This window comes from Camelus dromedarius, chromosome 33 (genome assembly GCF_036321535.1).
Source record: "Camelus dromedarius isolate mCamDro1 chromosome 33, mCamDro1.pat, whole genome shotgun sequence".
Taxonomy (NCBI): domain Eukaryota; kingdom Metazoa; phylum Chordata; class Mammalia; order Artiodactyla; family Camelidae; genus Camelus; species Camelus dromedarius.
Window position 1 is genome coordinate 10,623,063 of NC_087468.1, and position 18,620 is coordinate 10,641,682.

The window sequence follows — 18,620 nt, forward strand, 5'->3', positions numbered from 1 at the left end:
TCTCTGAATAGAACCTGTTTTTACCATTTGACTGTCCAGCTCTGGTATGGCTTGAACAACCTGCATACACACATGTGCATACACACACGCATATGACACCCCCACCCCCCACCACCACAGCAGAGCTCTGGAGGCTCCCCCCACGAGCGCTCACAGCCAGGCGAAGGAGCTGTCCTTGGTAAGGACATGGCACCAGCCCCATCCCCTCCAGCCACAGGATGACTCTTTTACACTGGTGACCATAAACCGTACCCACCACGGTCTGCTGTGGCCATGTCGGTCTTGGGAGGCTCAGCCACCAGCCTCTGGATCTGGGCCAGCGTGCTACTGGCCTCCTCCATCTCCCTCCAGATGAGAAACACATCCTCTCTGACCCCAGCTCCTGGAAGAGAAACGCATGTGAGCAGGCGTCTGTGGAAGGCCCCAGAACCATCTGGTGCTCCTAGCAGGCCTGGCACACCCTGGCCAAGTTTCCAGAACATTTCTGAACATCCAGTTCCACTTTCCCCACTAATATCTTTCCGAGATTCAGAGGTGAAATCCCTAAGAAAATGCGGTCATCTCAAGAAATCCTCAAGACTTTAGGATGCAATAAATCCTCATAAAGTAAATATTTCTAAGGAGCCAGGATATTTTAAGATGAATTATTGATAATCCCCCCAAATAAGATAAAGGATACAAATATTCAAAAGCACCTAATAAAAGCCAAGGTGACCACGGTGGGGAAGGGGAACTCAATGGAATAGGAAAGTTACACCCCTTCACCTTTCTTGACTTAGCTGAGATTTCCTGCTTCTTTGAAACCACCTTCACAGCTGTCTTTTTCCCTAATGTAATAACAATTCTTTAGTCTCTTTTTCTGGACCTCTGTTGTCTCAGTTAAGGGCTAGGTTTGGCTGTGTGACTTTTTTTTAATGATATTGAGGTGGGAAGCCCCATGAAAAAGACCGGCAGGACCCCCAGGCAGAGCCACTACTTTCCTGCCAGCGCCATCCGGTTCCCTGGCCCAGCAGCATTATCTCGATTTTTGCCTCTATAAAATGGCTTACTTCTAGGAAAGCGGAACTTACCCCTAAGATTCTGTTGGTTCCCTGAGCTCACTCCTGATCGGTCCAATTGTAACACCTCATTTGCATAAAACTCACTCCTGATTGGTCCATTTCTATCACTCCTGATTGGTCCATTTCTAAAAAGCTCATTCCTGATTAGTCAACTTTATTACACCTTATTTGTATATGATGTTGCAAAGTCTAGACTGGCAGCCTATAGAAGCCTGTGTAAACCTACAAATGGGGTCCAGAGCTTGGAGTGTTAACTCCTCTGGGCCCGCCCGTGTAATAAACCTGAGTTCTCCAACTCTCCAAGTGCTGCTTGGTCTCTTGTAAGGATCCAAGTTGTGGTCACAACTGAGCTGTAACACTGAGCTGTAACACACTTTGCTGCAACAGTATGTCATAATTAATATAGATACTTATATCATTCTAGCAATCCATCAGTCAATCAAAGTTCATCCCATGGGTAAGAGGTCCAAGGCTGGGATAGAGGCTCTTCCTCCACCAAGACCCTGCCTCTAACAGATCAGCAGTCTCCAGAGGTTAAGGAGGGTGAAGGAGCAGGAGGGAGAGAAGTGTGACTATAAAAGTGCAACATAGGGAACCTGCAGTTGTATCTTGACAGCATCAGTATCAATATCCTTCTTGTGACATCGGCCTTTAGTCTGTAACATGTTGCTCTGGGGAAACTCAGTAAAGAACACGTGGGCATCTCTATTACTTCTTACAACTATTCGTGAACCTACAATTCTCTCTGCACGTCTCTCTGCCAGAACTTGCTGTGCACACGAGGACAGTGGCGACTCCAAAGATGCCACTCACCCATTGTCAGTGGCATCTGTGGGCCCAGCCACCGGCCTGGCCCCACTCAAGGCGTCATGGGTGCTACAGGGGAGTCCCTGCTTTGGGATGCTACTAAAAGCTTGTACGGACAATAATTTAGCAGACGTATTCTCTATTTTTTAAGATTCCATTCCAATAAAAGTCTATTTAAAAAGACACACACAACAAATGTATTTCACAGACCGTATACAGTTGGCTCAAAGAATGCCGATGCTGTTAGTATTTAAGTAAGCTGAGTTCAAATTCTCAGATAAATAGCCCTTTAAGGCACCTGCTATGTGTCTGGCATTGTGCTTAGACTTGTCTAAATATTTTCTTGTTTCTCTTCACCACAAATCTGCAGGCAAATACTAGCCCTGTCCCCACTTTACAGCTGTGTAAACTGAGGCAGAGCTACTTGTCCAAGTTCACGCCGTCAATGAGAGACAGAGCAGGGTGCCAAGTCCAAGCTGGTGTGACTGTACCAACTCAGACACCCTGACCGGTTGTCCTGGAAAAGGGATGATTGGTTTCCAGGGGACCCCTGCAGCGCCCTCCTCCAGCCACTGATGAAATCCACTTTACCAGTGCGTCTACATAACAGGTCACAGATGCATGAGATCCCACAGGCACGGAGAGTGAGGGGCCACCAGCAGGTCTAGGGGCTGCCCCAGGAGATTCACCTCCCCAGGGCCAAAAAGGACTGATCTTAAGCTGTCAGAACAGAAAAGGGAAGACCAGGGTCGAGGCTTCTGACTTTTGAAATGTTGCCCAGGAGGGCAGGGCAGAAGTAATGGGACACCAGAGCTCCTGAAATTGGCCAGGTCAACTGAGAGAGGATTAATATCTGTGTTCACTAAGAAGCAAGTGACGAGCCCTGACAGGGATAGATGGCCACCAGGGCTCTGTAGCCATCAACACACCAGGGACTACAATGCAATGTGAACCCAGCTCCACGTCATAGCTCCCAAAATATCGCAGGCTGCTGCCAAATGCAAACCTGGGGCCCACAGGACTGTCTGACCCTGGGAAAGCAAAACCGACTTCCAGCTGCTTGCTTCAGCCTGGAGCTGTTAAGCAGTAGAATTCTCTCTAAAGAAGTTTCAGCTGAGTCAAGGCTTTCCATTTCCCCCAGACTTGTCAACAATATCTTAAGAAGGAGTAGACACTGGTCAGCATCAGAGGAAAAACTTCCAAGGAAACACAGTTGACTCTCGCTGATCTAGGGACACGAAAGTGTGTTGAAGCGGCAGCAGTGACCTGGGACGGCCTCCCCTGCGCAAGTAGTAATTAGACTAACACTACACTGCGTTAGTCGTCACAGTTCAGCAGCTGCAGACTCCTACGCTGGTGATCAGAAAACAAAACAACTCGATATCCATTTAACGAGGTCTGCTTTAAAAGCAAAACAAAAGGATACAAGACCAGCAAGTAAACGAGGAAACCACAGGCAATAAAAAGCCTAACTCAGAAGGCAGAGGTTTAATTTAAGTTATTCTACAGGCAGTGAGGAAGGGCTGCCCTTTTCATCTGGGCCACGTCCAAGGGACGTAGCTGGGGAATCAGACAGCTGCAGCCAAGGAAGGCAGCCCCACTGGGATCAGACGAGCAGGGAGGAGAAGGCACAGGAAATTTCAGTGTTCTGGGAGTGCTGTGAGCTTGAAAGTCTCCAGGCTCAGCCAGGGAGGAGACGAAACCACGATGAAACCTCGTGGACCTTGACCATCGAGGTATAAGCCAGCCAAGACCTGCCATGCACAGAAACCGGATATGGCTATTCATAGAGACATCCAGGTGACCTAAAAGATCCCCCAACCCAAATGGGTCCCTCCCATACCACCCCTGACATCCCCCATGTGCTGTGTGGTAACACTTCGCAGGCTCACAGAATGCTGACACCTGCTGGGAGGCGTGCCACACTAAGCTGCTGTTTTCCCTCAGCGCCAGGGACTGACTTCTCAGACTGGCTAGTTTAACAAATGAAGGAGACCCCAGTCAGGTACATTTCGATGGGTCGGGGGAACAGCCCACAGGGTCCCTGCCACAAAATGCCACCTCCCTGTCAAAGCTTCCTTGTCTCACTTGCAAGATAAAGTCCAGTTGTCAGAGTCCAAGTCATTCAACTACTCACTTGACAAATATTTGTTGAGTACTTACCGTGGCATGGGTGGGCCCTGCCAGTGCTAAGGGCACAGCAGTGAACAGGGCCCTGCTCCCTGTGCTGGCATTCAAGTCCAGGGTTCAAGGCCCCCCATCACACCCCCTGTAATACTCTGCCACCATGAACCCAGCCAGAGCACTGGCCCTCCAGCCCCCCGGGGCCCCTGCAAGCCCACTGTCCTCCCTATCGGGGACTCACAGGCCTCCACTGCCCCCACCCTGCCTCAACCTCCATTCAAGGCACCGGCCTGACTCCACCACAAAGCTGTGCCCAGCCACCCCAGGAAACAGCCATCTGCCTCCTGCTCCCTCCCAATTCCCGAGGGATGAACCAGCCACAGCCACTGCTCTCAGTGCTTCTGCTGCCAGGACACACTCTCGGGCCTAGCCATGAGACAGGTGGGCGGCACATGGAACCCCTGGCAGCCTAGCTCCCCAGCCTCCAATAATTCCAAAGAGCAGAAAAAGCACTAGCCGGGGGTGCCGAATTAGTATATTGAGACCTTGAATCCAGGCTAATTTAAGTCAATCCTTCACAAACACGAGGCTTTATTTTTAGTAAGCAGCTGCTTACAAGACAGCTCACCACTCAGCGGTGTGTCCACGGCTCGGAGCTGTGATCTACAGCCTTCCCACCAAACGAGCCCGCAGTCTTGGCTTACAGTGTGTGTCTGCACAGGCTGGCATTGCTCAATGGCTTGCAAATGTCTTGCCGGTGGGCACAATGTCTCTTCTCTGTTTGCATCCTCCCCAGCACCCAGCACAGGATCCGGGGTTTTCAGTAAGAATTCCTATCCTTCCTTCTTTTTATTTGTCCTCATTACAAAGAAACAATGACCGCACATTCAATACGTTCTTTCCTCAAGGAATCGCCCTGTCTCATAATTGACAGCCCCCTAAAATGCAAGAAACTCTTCCGAACGGTATGTAACAGACTTATATCATTAGAGCAAATGGCTATGCCTGAGGTGCCCCAGACATTAATAGTGACACACCCTACAGCAGTAAGTCATTTCGTTTTAGATCCTGTGCCACAGCTGCCCACGTATCTGACATACTAGCCATGCCAGGGGCGGGAGGGGAAAAGCAAGTAAATTAAATCAAAACCACCCTCGGCAACCGTGAATCCCAGACCATCCCCTGGTCCTACTGTGGGCTCATCTGACTGTGGCCCTTTCCCCATCACCCAGGATTCCTGAGGTACAACTGGCCCCTGGAGACTTTGCTGTCTGCCTGAGCCCTGAACTCCTCCCTGGTCATGAGGCTCTGAAAGAGCTGAACAGAACCATCAAAAGGCAGTATTTTCAGGAAAACTCGGCACATCTATTTTCAGAAAGCGATGAGACATTTAAAAATAATAACAAACTATGAAGTGATGAAAATTCACAGAAACCAAAAATTACAACATGGATCTGGTAAAAGGGGGCATATGACATCCATCAAGGGATTGAAAGTAGTGGAATCAGTAGTTTCTGTTGTAATGGAAAAATTCCCAGTCCCTTGTGTTAAATTATGTAGTGGAGATGTTTTGCTCAGTCTCACCCTATGGAAATTAGCCACTAATTGATTTAAAGCAAATAGAGTCATTTCACCATCTTGATAAATGTCTTCATGTTTTCTTGGGACAATGAATATAGGTGTTTCACAAGCATCATGTCTTAAAAGCAATTTCAAACATCAAGTATGGGCAACTTGCAGTGGGTGGGTAAGGTGCTCTCTCCTGGGGCCTGTCTCTTCTAAGTGGAACACTGTAAAATGCAAATGTAATGCAGCCTAATTGTCTGACATTCGCGTGGAAAATCTGAATATAAACCACCACTCTTCTCCCCACGCAGTAAACAAGTGTTCCACCAAACCCAGGAAGAAGCGTGACCCTGGGTGCTTCTGGAGAGCAGGTGATAAAGAACTGGACACAAGGATAAAGAAGGAATAGCCAAAGAAAAAATGCCCCAAATGCCTATGAGCTAAAGTTCCACTGAATAAATCAATTCTATTTAGAATAGCTATTACCATTTAAAAGACACCAACTCATAAGGCAAGTATTTTAATGAAATGGTAAATTCAAGGGAGCTTTATGTGCTTCCTTTAAAGCAAATTGATTAATTTATTTTTGTTTTTCAGTTTTTCCAATCACAAAAAAGGAACTGAACTTCTCTTGGTTCTAAGGGACCTGCAATGCCCCCAGAAGAATGCAAGATGGTCACAGGGCTACTCCCTGATTTCTATCAACCAACCCTGAACAGACAGAGAAATAACACGCTAGGACTCCCGTTTGAGGGCAGTGGGGATGGGGACAGCACGCTAGCATCTGCTGTCCTCCATGGAAGCCCGCTTTAGTGACAGCGGGTCACGTGGGCTACTGGGCCTGGGTCTCACTCACATGGTGAGGTCTCTCCCCAGCTCTGCCGGGTCATCCAGGAATGAGCAAGCTTTAGGGGACTCGTTATTTCCTTCAAACTCACAAGAGACTGACCTAGAAACCAGGAAGCCAATTATTTAAAAATATCCTCTTCACAACAGGATGTCTTCTTGGAGAATCATCATTCACTCATTTATTCAACAAAACCCCATCAGTGTCCATTCTGTCTGGCCACTGGAGACACGGAGCGAACAGGAAACAGCGTGAGCTTTGAAGAGGCTCTCACTCCAGTGTGGTCCTCCCACAGTGTGGTCCCCAGAGCTGTGACAGAACCCTCTGACCAGCTTATCCAAATGCGGGTTCCCAGGTCACCCCCCAGACTCATTCTGAGGAAATGGTACTCTTAAAGCCACCCCCGTGATTAGTTCGCAAGAAACGTTTGCGAAGCTTTAGTCTCTTAGGTAAGTCAGGCATGTAAACAAATTATTTCTATCTAGCATATTTTTGGAGAAAAAAAAGTAAAGTTGCATGATTTCTGGGAACAGTATTCTAATACCCTGATGTCCCCATTTCTGCTCTAAAAAACACCCCTCAGAGAAGTCAGAGCTCTTTTCCCTTCAAAGCCCTGGAGAGTCCCTGACATAACCATCTTCTAGATTCCCGTTCCAGGTCATTCTCATTGATATGGTTCCTAACGTTCTACTTCTAAGAGTGTTGCTCATTTTAGGTGTATTTTATAATGGCTGCTTCCTGTTGATACATAAAGAGAGAGAAAAAGGGAGAAAGCAAAATTCACTTCATACCTGCTACGTGCCAGCCACTGCATCGGGCACTTAAACAAACTTGCTCTCAGAACCATCATCTCAGTAGGGATCATCACTCCCATCTAACATGAGAAAACTGTAGTTCAGAGAAATTAAGGAACTTGTGCCAGGCCACACAACTAACAAGTGATGAAGTCAGGCTTCAGCCTCGGGTCTATCTGTCTCCAAAGCCCCCATACTCTTTCCGTCTCCAAAGCCCCCATACTCTTTCCATGTGGAACACTGTCCTTGTGTATCCTTGAAAATTATCACAACACAGGATCTGTGTAAGCAAACCTCATCTGCTATATAAGGGTTGTTTTTTGCTTCCTTCAAGGGCCTTATAGGCCCATGTCTTCCCAGTACAGAAACCACCCAGTCTGCAATTCTGCTATGTAGGTGATGATGGTTGGTGAGCTGTATCCCCAAGGCCAGGGCCTAATGTGACACTCTGATGAGTCGCAGCACACACCTGCCAGAGGAGCTGTGATCTACCTGCACTGGGGTTGGCAGTCACCATTGGACAGGCAGGATGGGGTTACTAAGTCTGAGAGGTCTCCAGTGTTGGGCTTCTTCTAGCTGCATGCTTATCTCCTTTATCAAACTGTGATTTCTTTGACGATAGAACTACGTTTACCCCTTTTCGTAACTATTCTTCCTGTCACGTCTCTGACACCCGGTAGGCAAGTCCAGACAGGCTGCTCCCGAACATAAGTGTCTAGAAGAGAAGGAACCTCCTCTGTTTTTCATCATTGTATCCTCAGAGCTCAGTACAATGCTCCACTTTCAAATAACACATGTGGAGCAGATCTCTCATCCCAAAATCAGAACAAGTGTATTCAAATGTAATCAGAAGTCCACACTAGGTCTTTTTCCTAGTAATTCAATTTAATTTTTAAAAGAATTTTGAGAGACTTCTCAATGTTTTGTTAAGTGATGCGGGATGTGGATCCACTCAATTATTTCGGTGTAACCCTAAAAGATTGATTATGCTGGTACCAAAGAACTGGGCTGAGCCCGCCACTTCCAGGGGCCAAGAGAAGGCTCCAGAGAGCAGGGAAGGTGTCCCGGTTATATGGCTGTATAGCAGCCTGGAGCTAAGAATAAACAGGGAACTCAGAATATAAACCCACTATGGGGGAAGGAATACAGGGGTTCCCTGCCCTTAAAGAGACTTACTCGCTCGTTGGGAGAACTAGACCTTTGCACACATCAGGTGAAGGTGTGAACTAAGGAAAGAAGAGGGTGAAGGGTAGATGGGCAATTCTTAACTCCTGAGCTGAGATCCTGGAGTGATGGTGGGAAGGAGCAATTTATATGCATCAAGCAGAAGTCTAACTGACATCATAAGAGTTTGGGGTTCCCTGAATGGGAAACCTGTCTTTTATTCCTTTTGAATCTCCTCCTCACCCCTAATGAGACTCTAAAGCACACAGAAGGCACTAAAAAATGCTTAACTAACCAATGGATTGTCTCATAGATGTAATAAGGAATCCAAGGCAAGCCATGATTAGAAGGAGCAAGACTTGGAGATAATTGAAGTCTCAGCCTTGTAAATTGCACTGTGGCAACAGTCTTGGACGTGCAGCTGCTCCTGCTCCATCCACGGGATGAAACTGAGTTCTGGGGAGCAGGAAGGAGCCCTCTGAGAGAACTGCTCTCAGTCAGCTCTAAACAGGCACCAATCAGTGCTTCTAAATTAAATTAGAGATTAGAAACAAAGAAGCAGTGCCAAGCCTGAGGGATGGGCCAGTAAACTTAAACATCTAATTAAAGATCACAAGTCTCTTCCAAGAATGAGAGCTTGGTTGTTTTTTCTCTTTAAGCCTAACAGCCTGAACATATCTTAAATACACTTTGGCTTTGTAATATTTAGGTTTGTTTATGCATTCTTCTCCACCAACGCACAAAAAAGTGCAGTTTCCAGAGGTAGAAATCAGCCAAATTTTTACAGCTACACCATTTTTGGATTTAAGAATAATACCGTGGAGCAGAACAGCTTTCCTAACACCATTTTGTCAGCAGTACTGGACACAAAGGAAAACACTCTCAGAAAAACGTTGCGTTTCCTATTACCTGAAACTCACCACTTTTTAATTTATTCATTGCAAAGTCTTTCTCTTGTCCCATGAGCAAAATAGGGCAGTGAGCACACTAAACTCTCTTCACAGCTTCTGCTCAATGAGCAAGGGCTGGCCAGCGTGCTGGGCTGAGCAGGCCAAGGCGGGTCCAGGCTCAGAGGGAAGGGGCGATCATGGATTGATTAGTGACGGCTAGTGGCAGGGTGGTGGGTTGGGGGCTAGAAATGAAAGGTGCTGAATGGCCCAACCCTGATCTGGACCCATGAGGGGGTCCTGAGCTGTGGGTTTTGGTTGTATATATGAAACCACACTCAAGTTGAGACTGCCTGAGCGTCTGTGTCTGCCCCCTCCTCCTCCTTCCTCGCTTCCTCCCGGCCCCTCCTGTTCCTTGTCCTCCAGCATAAAACAGGATGCTCTGGCTTGAAGTGGGAGCTCAGAGCTCTGACCTGGGTGCTCATCCTACCGCTGGATGTCTTGCATTCCCAGCTCTGAAGGGCCTGGCATCCAAAATAAGTCCACTGTCAGCTTTACCGATGAGTCTGGATTTCAAGCTAGCTGCGTCAATGCCAAAATTATTGATTTCTGTTTAGCCCGGTGCCAGGCCTTTGGTGAAAATTTTTACTCTGATGTGATTTTCTCAGTCCACCCTTACTACATAATTAAATTTTTTGAGGACCAAACAGGAAGAGAAAACCAAAGTAAAAGATGAGGTCTGCACCAAACCCAAGGGATCAGAAGCCTTTTTCCTTCCTAAGAGGAGTCCCCAGACCACTACAAACACTCCCCATCTGGGCCCATTTCTTAACCTAAGGAGCAGCTCCCTATGGGATTAGGACTGTACCCCTTAAAGATACAGTCCCTAGAAAGCACCAGCAGTTAAAGTTCCTTCCCAGGACAGCAATAACCCAATTCCTATGCAGAATAATCCATCCCTACATGAAGTCTTCTGAGAACTGAAAATTACCATGTCCGATGGACAAATACTCCTGCACCATTCACACCTCTCACTGCGCCCAATGTGACAATAGGGAAGTGGGGGAAAGTCATGCCCAGAAAGGGCCCCACAGTATAATCCTATGAACCACACCTAGTAGAACAGGTACGCTTCATTTCCGCTAGAAAGGTCCAGGTTCCTACCCTTAGTATCAACCTTGAAAATGGACTCATCTCCAATCAGGACATCCCATACCAGTATAGCATTCACTTCCTAGTTCCAAATTCCAGATCCCATTCACCACTATGCATGCAAATAAACTGGTTAGTATCAATAACTAGTCTGAAAATGCTCAGTATCTTGTTGGACTATTTTACTTTTTAGAATCAATGTCTACAATAAAAGCCCACTTGGAATCCTAAAAGAAAACTAACATTAATTGAATGCCAATTTTGTTCTAAACATTTCCGTGTGTGTTATATGCTCTAATTCCCCAACAATCATATGAGGTAAATGTTAGTATCCCTATTTTCACAACTGAGAGAACATAGCTCAGAAAGGTTAAGTAACTTATCTAAAGTCATACACGTAGTTAGTGGCAAAACTAGGGTTTGAATCCAGGTCTGATTCCAAAGTTGATTCACTTTCCAGCAAACACTGTTTGCCAGAGCCGAAGTAGAATCACACAAGAACAAAATATCATGAGAGCTTGCATTATTGTTCAGCAAATATTTATTTCCCTCCTCATCTCAGTGTGAGTGGAGTAGACATCCTCATCTGATTGATATTGGACTTGATCATGTGATTCGCTTTGGCCAACAGAATATTAGTGGATGTGACATGAGCTGAGGCCTTAAATATGGCTGCATGGTTTGGCTTGGAGCTTGTCCTCATGCTATTTGTCACAACAAAAATATATCCTGGGTAGTACTAGTTAAAGGAGTGTGAGTCCACCCTCAATTAATCAAGCCTGCAGTTGACTTGTAGACCTACGATCAAGAAATAATGGCTGAATTATTCCTAATTTAATGAATACTATAAACTAACAGGTCCAAGAAGCACAATGAACCCCAAGTACCAGAAATAAGTCATTAGGATTGGAAAAGAGACCAGTGGCATGTTTTGGTCTTGAAAAGAATCGGTGAGAAGCTTCAGAAGGCAAAAGGAGAAACAGAAGGGAGGAACCAGGGAAGATGTATGTCAGTCTTTTCTCTTCCGGTGGTTTAGCAGCATCTATTAAATAAATCACACCTAATGAAGAGGATGCGAGGAGGATGGCGGGAGGGGATAAACAGAGGAGCTGAATTTTCATCCAGACTAGATTGGAAAAACCAGACATGGTGCAGACAAACAAAGGATCCTAGAGGGCAAGGGAAACATAAGGGTGTGCCCCCTCCCCTAAAAGTTCTCAGAAATCCAGGGCAAGGACTTTGGACAGCAACTGGCCGTGGAATCAGAGGTCAAAGGCAATTTACTCTTGATCTGTGAGGTGGGCAGGCACCACGGTCTGCACAGGTGCCCAGTGGAGCTGATGCAGTAGGTACCATGAACCTTAGACCTGTCCGCTCTCTAGATATTCTTGACAGCCAAAGAAGATTGACCATGAATTCTTAGGAGGTAATGTAGAGAAAAAAATTTTAATGTAATGCACCATTTAATGTACCACCCTAAGTAGCACCCATGGCCTGTGTCAAAACACTGGAAAAGCTTTCCATTACCCGAAAAGAGCTGTCCTGGGGAAACAAGCAAACAGGAAAAAATTCAATCTGGGAGGAAATCCTTCTAAGGAATTACAGTACATATAAGAATCTAAAGCAAGAGCAGAATAAATAAATGATGGTACATGATAACCTATTGTCTTTGCAATGAAGCAGAGAACAAGACAAAATTGCTCTTGGTCTACAACGACTTTGCTTTCTAAGAGGAAGAGGATGATGTAAGGCATTACCCTTAAAATACGATGCCTCATAATTAACTTATTTGCAGGTACTATTATAATTCATTTAGCAAACCTATTACAAGAAATGTAGATTCCTACAAATATCTACTTACCAATGAGTATCAAACATCAAAATTCAATGGAATAATAATCTGTAGCTATGTATTTATCTCATTTATCCAGTCTCTAGCTAATCTAAGTCGGAACAGTCCAAAGGACTTCAGAAACTTTAGAGACGATGAAAGCCTTCTGAACTTGAAGTGATGATGAGTACAAATGCAGTATTATTGTTCCAAATTTGTAAAGGCTTTACAACGTTGACAAAGAAAGCTGCAGTAAACCAATTGTTGATGCAGCCCAATTTTTTGTTTGCTTTCAAATGGTACCACTGGACCTACCCAAGTCTATACTAGTAAACAGGGTGGAGGAGGAACAGAGAAAAGAAGGAAGGAAAATTTATTGGAAGGCAAAAATAAAAAGCTTTAAAAGTCAGTGGATATTATGAGAAAACAAGTGTGTGCATCCAGTAAGACAGCACAGAAACCAAGAATAATGTGCCCTCCCCTCAGAAGATTCAGTCCAGCAACACACAAACTGAAGGTTTATTTGGACAACATCAAACCCATTTTTCACATCTACAATAAATATACAGGGCAGATAGAAAAGCAAATGAATGTCTAAAGGTCATTATCAATCAGGACTAGTGTGGGACAGGGCAATGAAGCCGAGTAGACAGCCCAGGGCAAGCCCATCACATACAGAAATGTAATATATTACAAAGGAAGCCACATACAGCAGTGGAGAAAGAAAGGTCAGTAAGTGAATGGTGTGAATACAGGTGTTAGACGTTTAAGGGAAAATCCGTTTATATCCTCTTATCACACCATACCTCAAAATAAATCCAGAGGGATCAAAAAGACTTTAATTTTTGTTTCAAACTTGGGCCATTAAAGAATAAATGGGAAAGAGATGGAATCACAAAAGAGTTACAGGACTTATAGACTGGACTTACTGTGCAAATTTTAAGGTTGCATGTAAAATACAGCCCAAATGAAAAGGGAAAGAATAAACAGGATAAATTATTTATAATTAATGACACCAAAGAGTTAATGTCATTAATATACAAAGAGTTCACACAATATGACAAGGAATACAAGACCTCAACGGATAAATAGGCAAAAGAATTTAAATACAAAAATGTTCAATTTCACTACCATTCACTACTAATTGACATTAATTTCTTTATCAAAGAAATTCAGATGGATACAATGAGATATTATTTTTATGCTAATTCAGGTTCAGTGAAATGAGTATTTCATATACACTGTTGATGTGAGTTATATGTCTTAAAACCTTTTTTGGAAAACAATTCAATGTGAGCAATTACCTCAAAATGTTCAATCATGCTGATCTAGTATTTCACTACTAGAAATCTATCCCCAAAAAAGTCTAAACTACAGGTGGGAATATGCCACCAAAAAAGATATGTGGTCTATATCTCTAGTGGCAAAAAAATTAAAAATTTCCCAAATATACAATAAGAAGTCATTAAAATTATAACATACCACTTTGATTAAGTGTTATGTGTTTTTTAATGTCACTTACAAAAGCTTTATAGGAACATGGAAAAATGCTTGTTATAATATGAAGCTGAAAATGCAATACTCAAATAGGTATATAATATGATATGTATATTTTAATATTTTAATAAGCATGTAATGAGAAGAGTGGTAGAAATTCACCAGTATGTTCGACAGTGAAAATCTCTGAGTGGCAACAATGCTTCTTTTCCTTTCTTCTCCATGTTTCCTAAATTGTCTCCACTATTTCTACAGATACAGCACAGCCAAGTGTTCATGGCCTCCAGCTCTGCCCCTTACCAGTCATGTAAGCTCAGAAAATAACCCCAAGGATGTTCTACTTCTGAAAAATTGGGACAATAATATCACTCATTTCACGTGCTGGTTGTGAGGACTAAATGAGATAATGTATATAAAGTACCTAACAACATACATACACACCCCCCCCCCAAGCTTTAGCCATCTTGGTAAAAAAAAATCCTTTCAAGTGACAAGTTGAACAGATAGATGGTTAGCACACTTCATCACTCACATTCAGTAATTAGAAGTGATATCATGGTGTCTAGGAAATAATTGATGTAAGAGTGGGAGAAAAAGCAGATGACAATAAAAGCTACTATTTAACATTGACAAATTATATTCTCTTCTAAAAAAACAGCAGAATTTTATACCAACCTACCAAAAGTTATTCGGGAATCTGCAAAATTGGTATTAGAGGGCTAAGTGTTCAAATGATAATTAATTTTATGTAAATACACTGAGTGGCAACATAATGTAAGACACATAAATGTATGACAAGAAAAAATGAAAGATACTGTCCATCCCACACAGTAGATGAAGACATCAGGGTTCACACTGGTCTTAGAGCTGACTTTAATCCTCCTTTGAACATTTAGGATTTAGTCTTTACTTCCAGAATAAAGACAGCTATATAAGTCAATACCTTTTCCCTACTTCCTAGAAATTAAGGGGGTGGGGATGAAAAGGCAAACATGAATGCCTTCTTCTACTAAATTAGGATATGAACGTGACATCCAGACAAGGGCTGACAAGGGCAGTCCAAATGGGCAGGAGCTGTGCAGAAGAAAGCACAGAGGACATGCACCTGCCACTGGTCCAGAGAACTGGACAGGTATTAAGAAGTAGGGGACCCACCTAATTGAAAGTGAGCCTGGTCAGCAACAATGGATGCCAGAATCTCAATGACAAAGGCGGGTAGCAAAAGTCCGGGGATATGGGGAGGGGGACCTGATCAGGGGAAGGTTGAAGAAGTGCCTCTGGTGCCCAGGTGAGGCTGAAAACCACCTATTTTCCAAAGCAAAAGAGTCTTCAGGATTTCTGGGCAGTTTCTGAGTGGTAGAGATAGGCTCTGACATGTTGGCATTTCTGGGACATTGTGATGGATCGAGGAGAGAAGGTCCCACGTGTACTTAGGGATCTGGGACTCTCTTCCCAAATTCAGAACATGTGATCACCGAAATGGCAGTAGAATGGCCAGCCACACTCTGAGCATTTCATTCCAAGAAAAATGTTTTTGTCTATAATTTGATTTGTATGCATCACGGGGTTGGAAAGGTGTTAGTTGCTGAAAACATACGCTATGCAGCCAGATAGGCTTCCCTTTATAACTAAGATGCCAAGGAACACAGAGGCCAAAACTAAATCCCATTTAAGGTAACTGGCACACCAGGGGGCTGGGGACATCTCCCGTTCTTCACCTTGATTGATTCATTGCCCACCAGGCTTAATCTTATAAGTTACTTTCAAAGGCATGACTTATACCCTGAATTCATTTCTTTTTTCTTAGATTAGCATCAATCTTGCTTATCAGCTGACATCTTCTCAAATTCCCTGGAGATGTCCACCTCGCCGTCAGAGCAAAGGTGTAAGTTAACCTAAAGCAGCGGCCCTGGTGAGCTCTAGTGGAACCTCTCCCCTGCTCCGTTTTGGGGCACTAAGAATCTGAATCCACAAAGTGTGACAAGGACACACTCTGTGACTCGATTTGGGCCCTTTGCCTTGGTGTCCACTTGACCCCCTCTGGCCTGGGAAGGCAAGTGTCTCCTACTCAGTCCCAGGGCTCTTCTCCCCGGAGCCTTTGCAACTCTTATGTAAACACAGGAAGCTTGCAAGCACATGCACACTGCAGCATCTCCCCAACCCCCAAAAGAGTAGTCCCCGCCTTGTACTGCAGCTAGAAATTTTTCTCTGTTACTAAAAATGAGCAGGAAGATGGAGGTAGAGATGGGCTCCCTCAGACTTCTAACTACCCCTTGTGTTGCTGTAATGGGGAAGAACAAATCTGACTCTGTATTAGATCTGTTCCTTTAGCTCTAACCCTGTAGTCTGTTTCCCGTGCTTAGTCATGCTTGTTCTGCACTTTTTGTAAAAAAAAAAAGAAAATGTTGCCTAGAGCCTGAAATATACAGGATAGCCTGTTCTCAAGCTCTGATCTTTAAGGGTAGAACACTCTTCCATTACTATAGAGATAAAAAGTTGCAGAACAGAGGATAACGTTTATCTTGTTGGAGGTTTACAGGAACATTATGAACTGACCCTCTTGGACAGCTGCAAGAACAAAGGATTCCGACACAAAGGAGTTTGCAACATCCAACCACACCCCCCCCCTTTTTTAGTATAAAAGGAGCCTGAACTCTGACTTGGGGAAGATGGTTCTTCTGCCGTCTTCTCGGTCTGCTGGCTTTCCAAATAAAGTTGTGATTCCTTGCCCCAACACCTTGTCTCCCGATTTGCTAGCCTGTTGTGTGGCGAGCAGAACGAGTTTGGATTTGGTAACACTGCGTCATCTCACAGTCCAACAGGAGCTTCCTTCCCTGCTCTTCTTGAAGGTGTTTACTCGGTGCATTTGGCACTCAACAATTTCATCAGGCCCCAAGTAACTCCCATCTCTTGTTTTCCCAGGAAATTTCTTTTACTGATCTCCTGAATCACAGTACTATTTCTCACTTTTTTTGTAATCTCATTCTCTAGGCCTGTTACACTCTTGGATCACAACTTTTCAATAAAAAGGGAAGTTCATTCAGCCTCCATGGAGGTTCCCGCATGGCTGTGGCCCTCACAAGAGGCTTGTGTACCTACAAGCACTGCCATCACTGACGGAGAGGCAGCAGAAAGCCCCAAGAAGTGTGGATGTGCTCATGACAGCCGTCCAGCCAACCTGGGCAACAGAGCAGCCCTGCCCTGCCAAGAACAAAGAGTATATTTACACGCCTGGGGCCACGTCTCCAGAAGTTTCCCAAGTTAGGCAACACATCTCATTGAGGCCACTTCCCTGGTTGCTAAACTGCCAAATTCACCATTAACATCCATGAACTCTGCCCTTGTACCACATGAATAATACAAAAGAAACAGTTAGTCCCAACCTGAGGGCTTTATTTCTTAAGGCTAGGGATCATCTGTGGTTATTAAGATATAAAGTATACTGTTTCTTTTCAATCCCACATACCAGGAGGGAGTTTTCCTTTCAGTTTTCTTGAATTCCAAGTAATTGCACTGTCACCATCCTTAGCGGGGGATGCAGGAAATTCTACACACTCTGTTCTCTCTGCAAATGCGTGGAATCTGAAACAGGAAGAGATTTGCAACATTAGGCTAGTAAGTGGTTATCTGCACATGTCTATTCATTCTCCCCAGACTGTGAACTTGCGCCTCTGTGGTGCTAAGCAGCTTCCAAGAGTTCACTGCTTTCCCCTGTATCTTGTCATTTCCCACAAACCAAAGACAGGGAGGCGGAAGAGGACAGAGAATTGAGGATGCACTGGGATTTTAACTGATGACTCGTCTCTTCATTAGAGGGTACTTAGCTCAACCAAATGGTACTTACTGACCCTGGAAAAAAAACCCGGTGCTTACATTTATCGTTTTGTTCCCAGGATTCAATCATGTCAACACAGTTTTGACAAACCAAGAGGCTAAGGAGGGGCCCAACAGTGCCCACAGCCCTGTGGATTCATTATTGAAAGCTGGTGACAACAGACACCACTCACTCATCTGCCAACTGCTGATGGGCTTCAACCTTCATTCAGCAAACACACACTTCCACAGGACCTACACGTAAGCACTGATGGAAAGAACGTGTCTGTGTGGGCAGGTTTTGAAGCCCTGACTCCTCCAAGTGTGGTCCCAAAGGCAGCACCACCACCACCACCTAGGACTTGGCTAGGAATGCACCTTCTCGGGCCCCACCCAGATCTGCTGAATCAGAAGATACACCTGAACAAGAGCCCCATGGCATCTGTGTGCACCTCGGAGTTCAAGAAGTGGAGTGTACCGGGTGATGGGCTAAGTCAAACCCTCAAAGCCCATTGTCTGGAATCCGAAAAGTCAGGAAGAACAGGAAATTTCTTCCAGATGGCAGAGGAGATCTCTGAGTAATGCTCCTCCAGCCTCTCAAGAGTTCCACCCCTGCCCGAAGCAAACACGGGGTGGGATGCACAGATGGATGGGCAGATGTTGGGAGAGGCCTGGGGACCCTGCCCGGGCCCTGGAAAGCCTCGGTCTTGTCTATTTTCAAAGGGTTTCAGGTGATATTGGGACAATGACTTGATAGCAATGAACAAGGCAGCCTCATTTCAATTGCCCCTCCTGAGGCTGATGGACTCCTAACACGGCCGTGCCTGCCTCCGACAGGGGCTTCCTCTGGAATAGAAATGACTGGTTTCCTTCATCCCATGACCTCCTTGCAGGGCAGACAGCGGATGGCCAAGGTTTGACCAGACAGGACCCATGTCCTGAGTCCCAAGGCCTTTGCGTACGACTTTCCACCTTCTGATCTTCTCTCCAGATCAGAAGAATAAACAGAGCAGACATTCTCTCTGGCTAATAAAGCCTCACTTGAGCAGAAAGCAAATCACCATTTAAGACAGGTTC

The 18,620-nt window shown here is 44.9% G+C and overlaps 1 protein-coding gene across 1 annotated transcript in view; it reads right to left on the reverse strand.

Moving 5' to 3' along the window:
• The window catches only part of VWA3B (von Willebrand factor A domain containing 3B), a 123,006-nt gene that overhangs the window by 83,617 nt on the left and 20,769 nt on the right, over positions 1–18,620 (reverse strand). Inside the window, 2 exon segments of the mRNA XM_064481885.1 lie at positions 257–382; positions 17,197–17,312. Of these exon segments, the coding sequence (XP_064337955.1) occupies positions 257–382; positions 17,197–17,312 (242 nt within the window).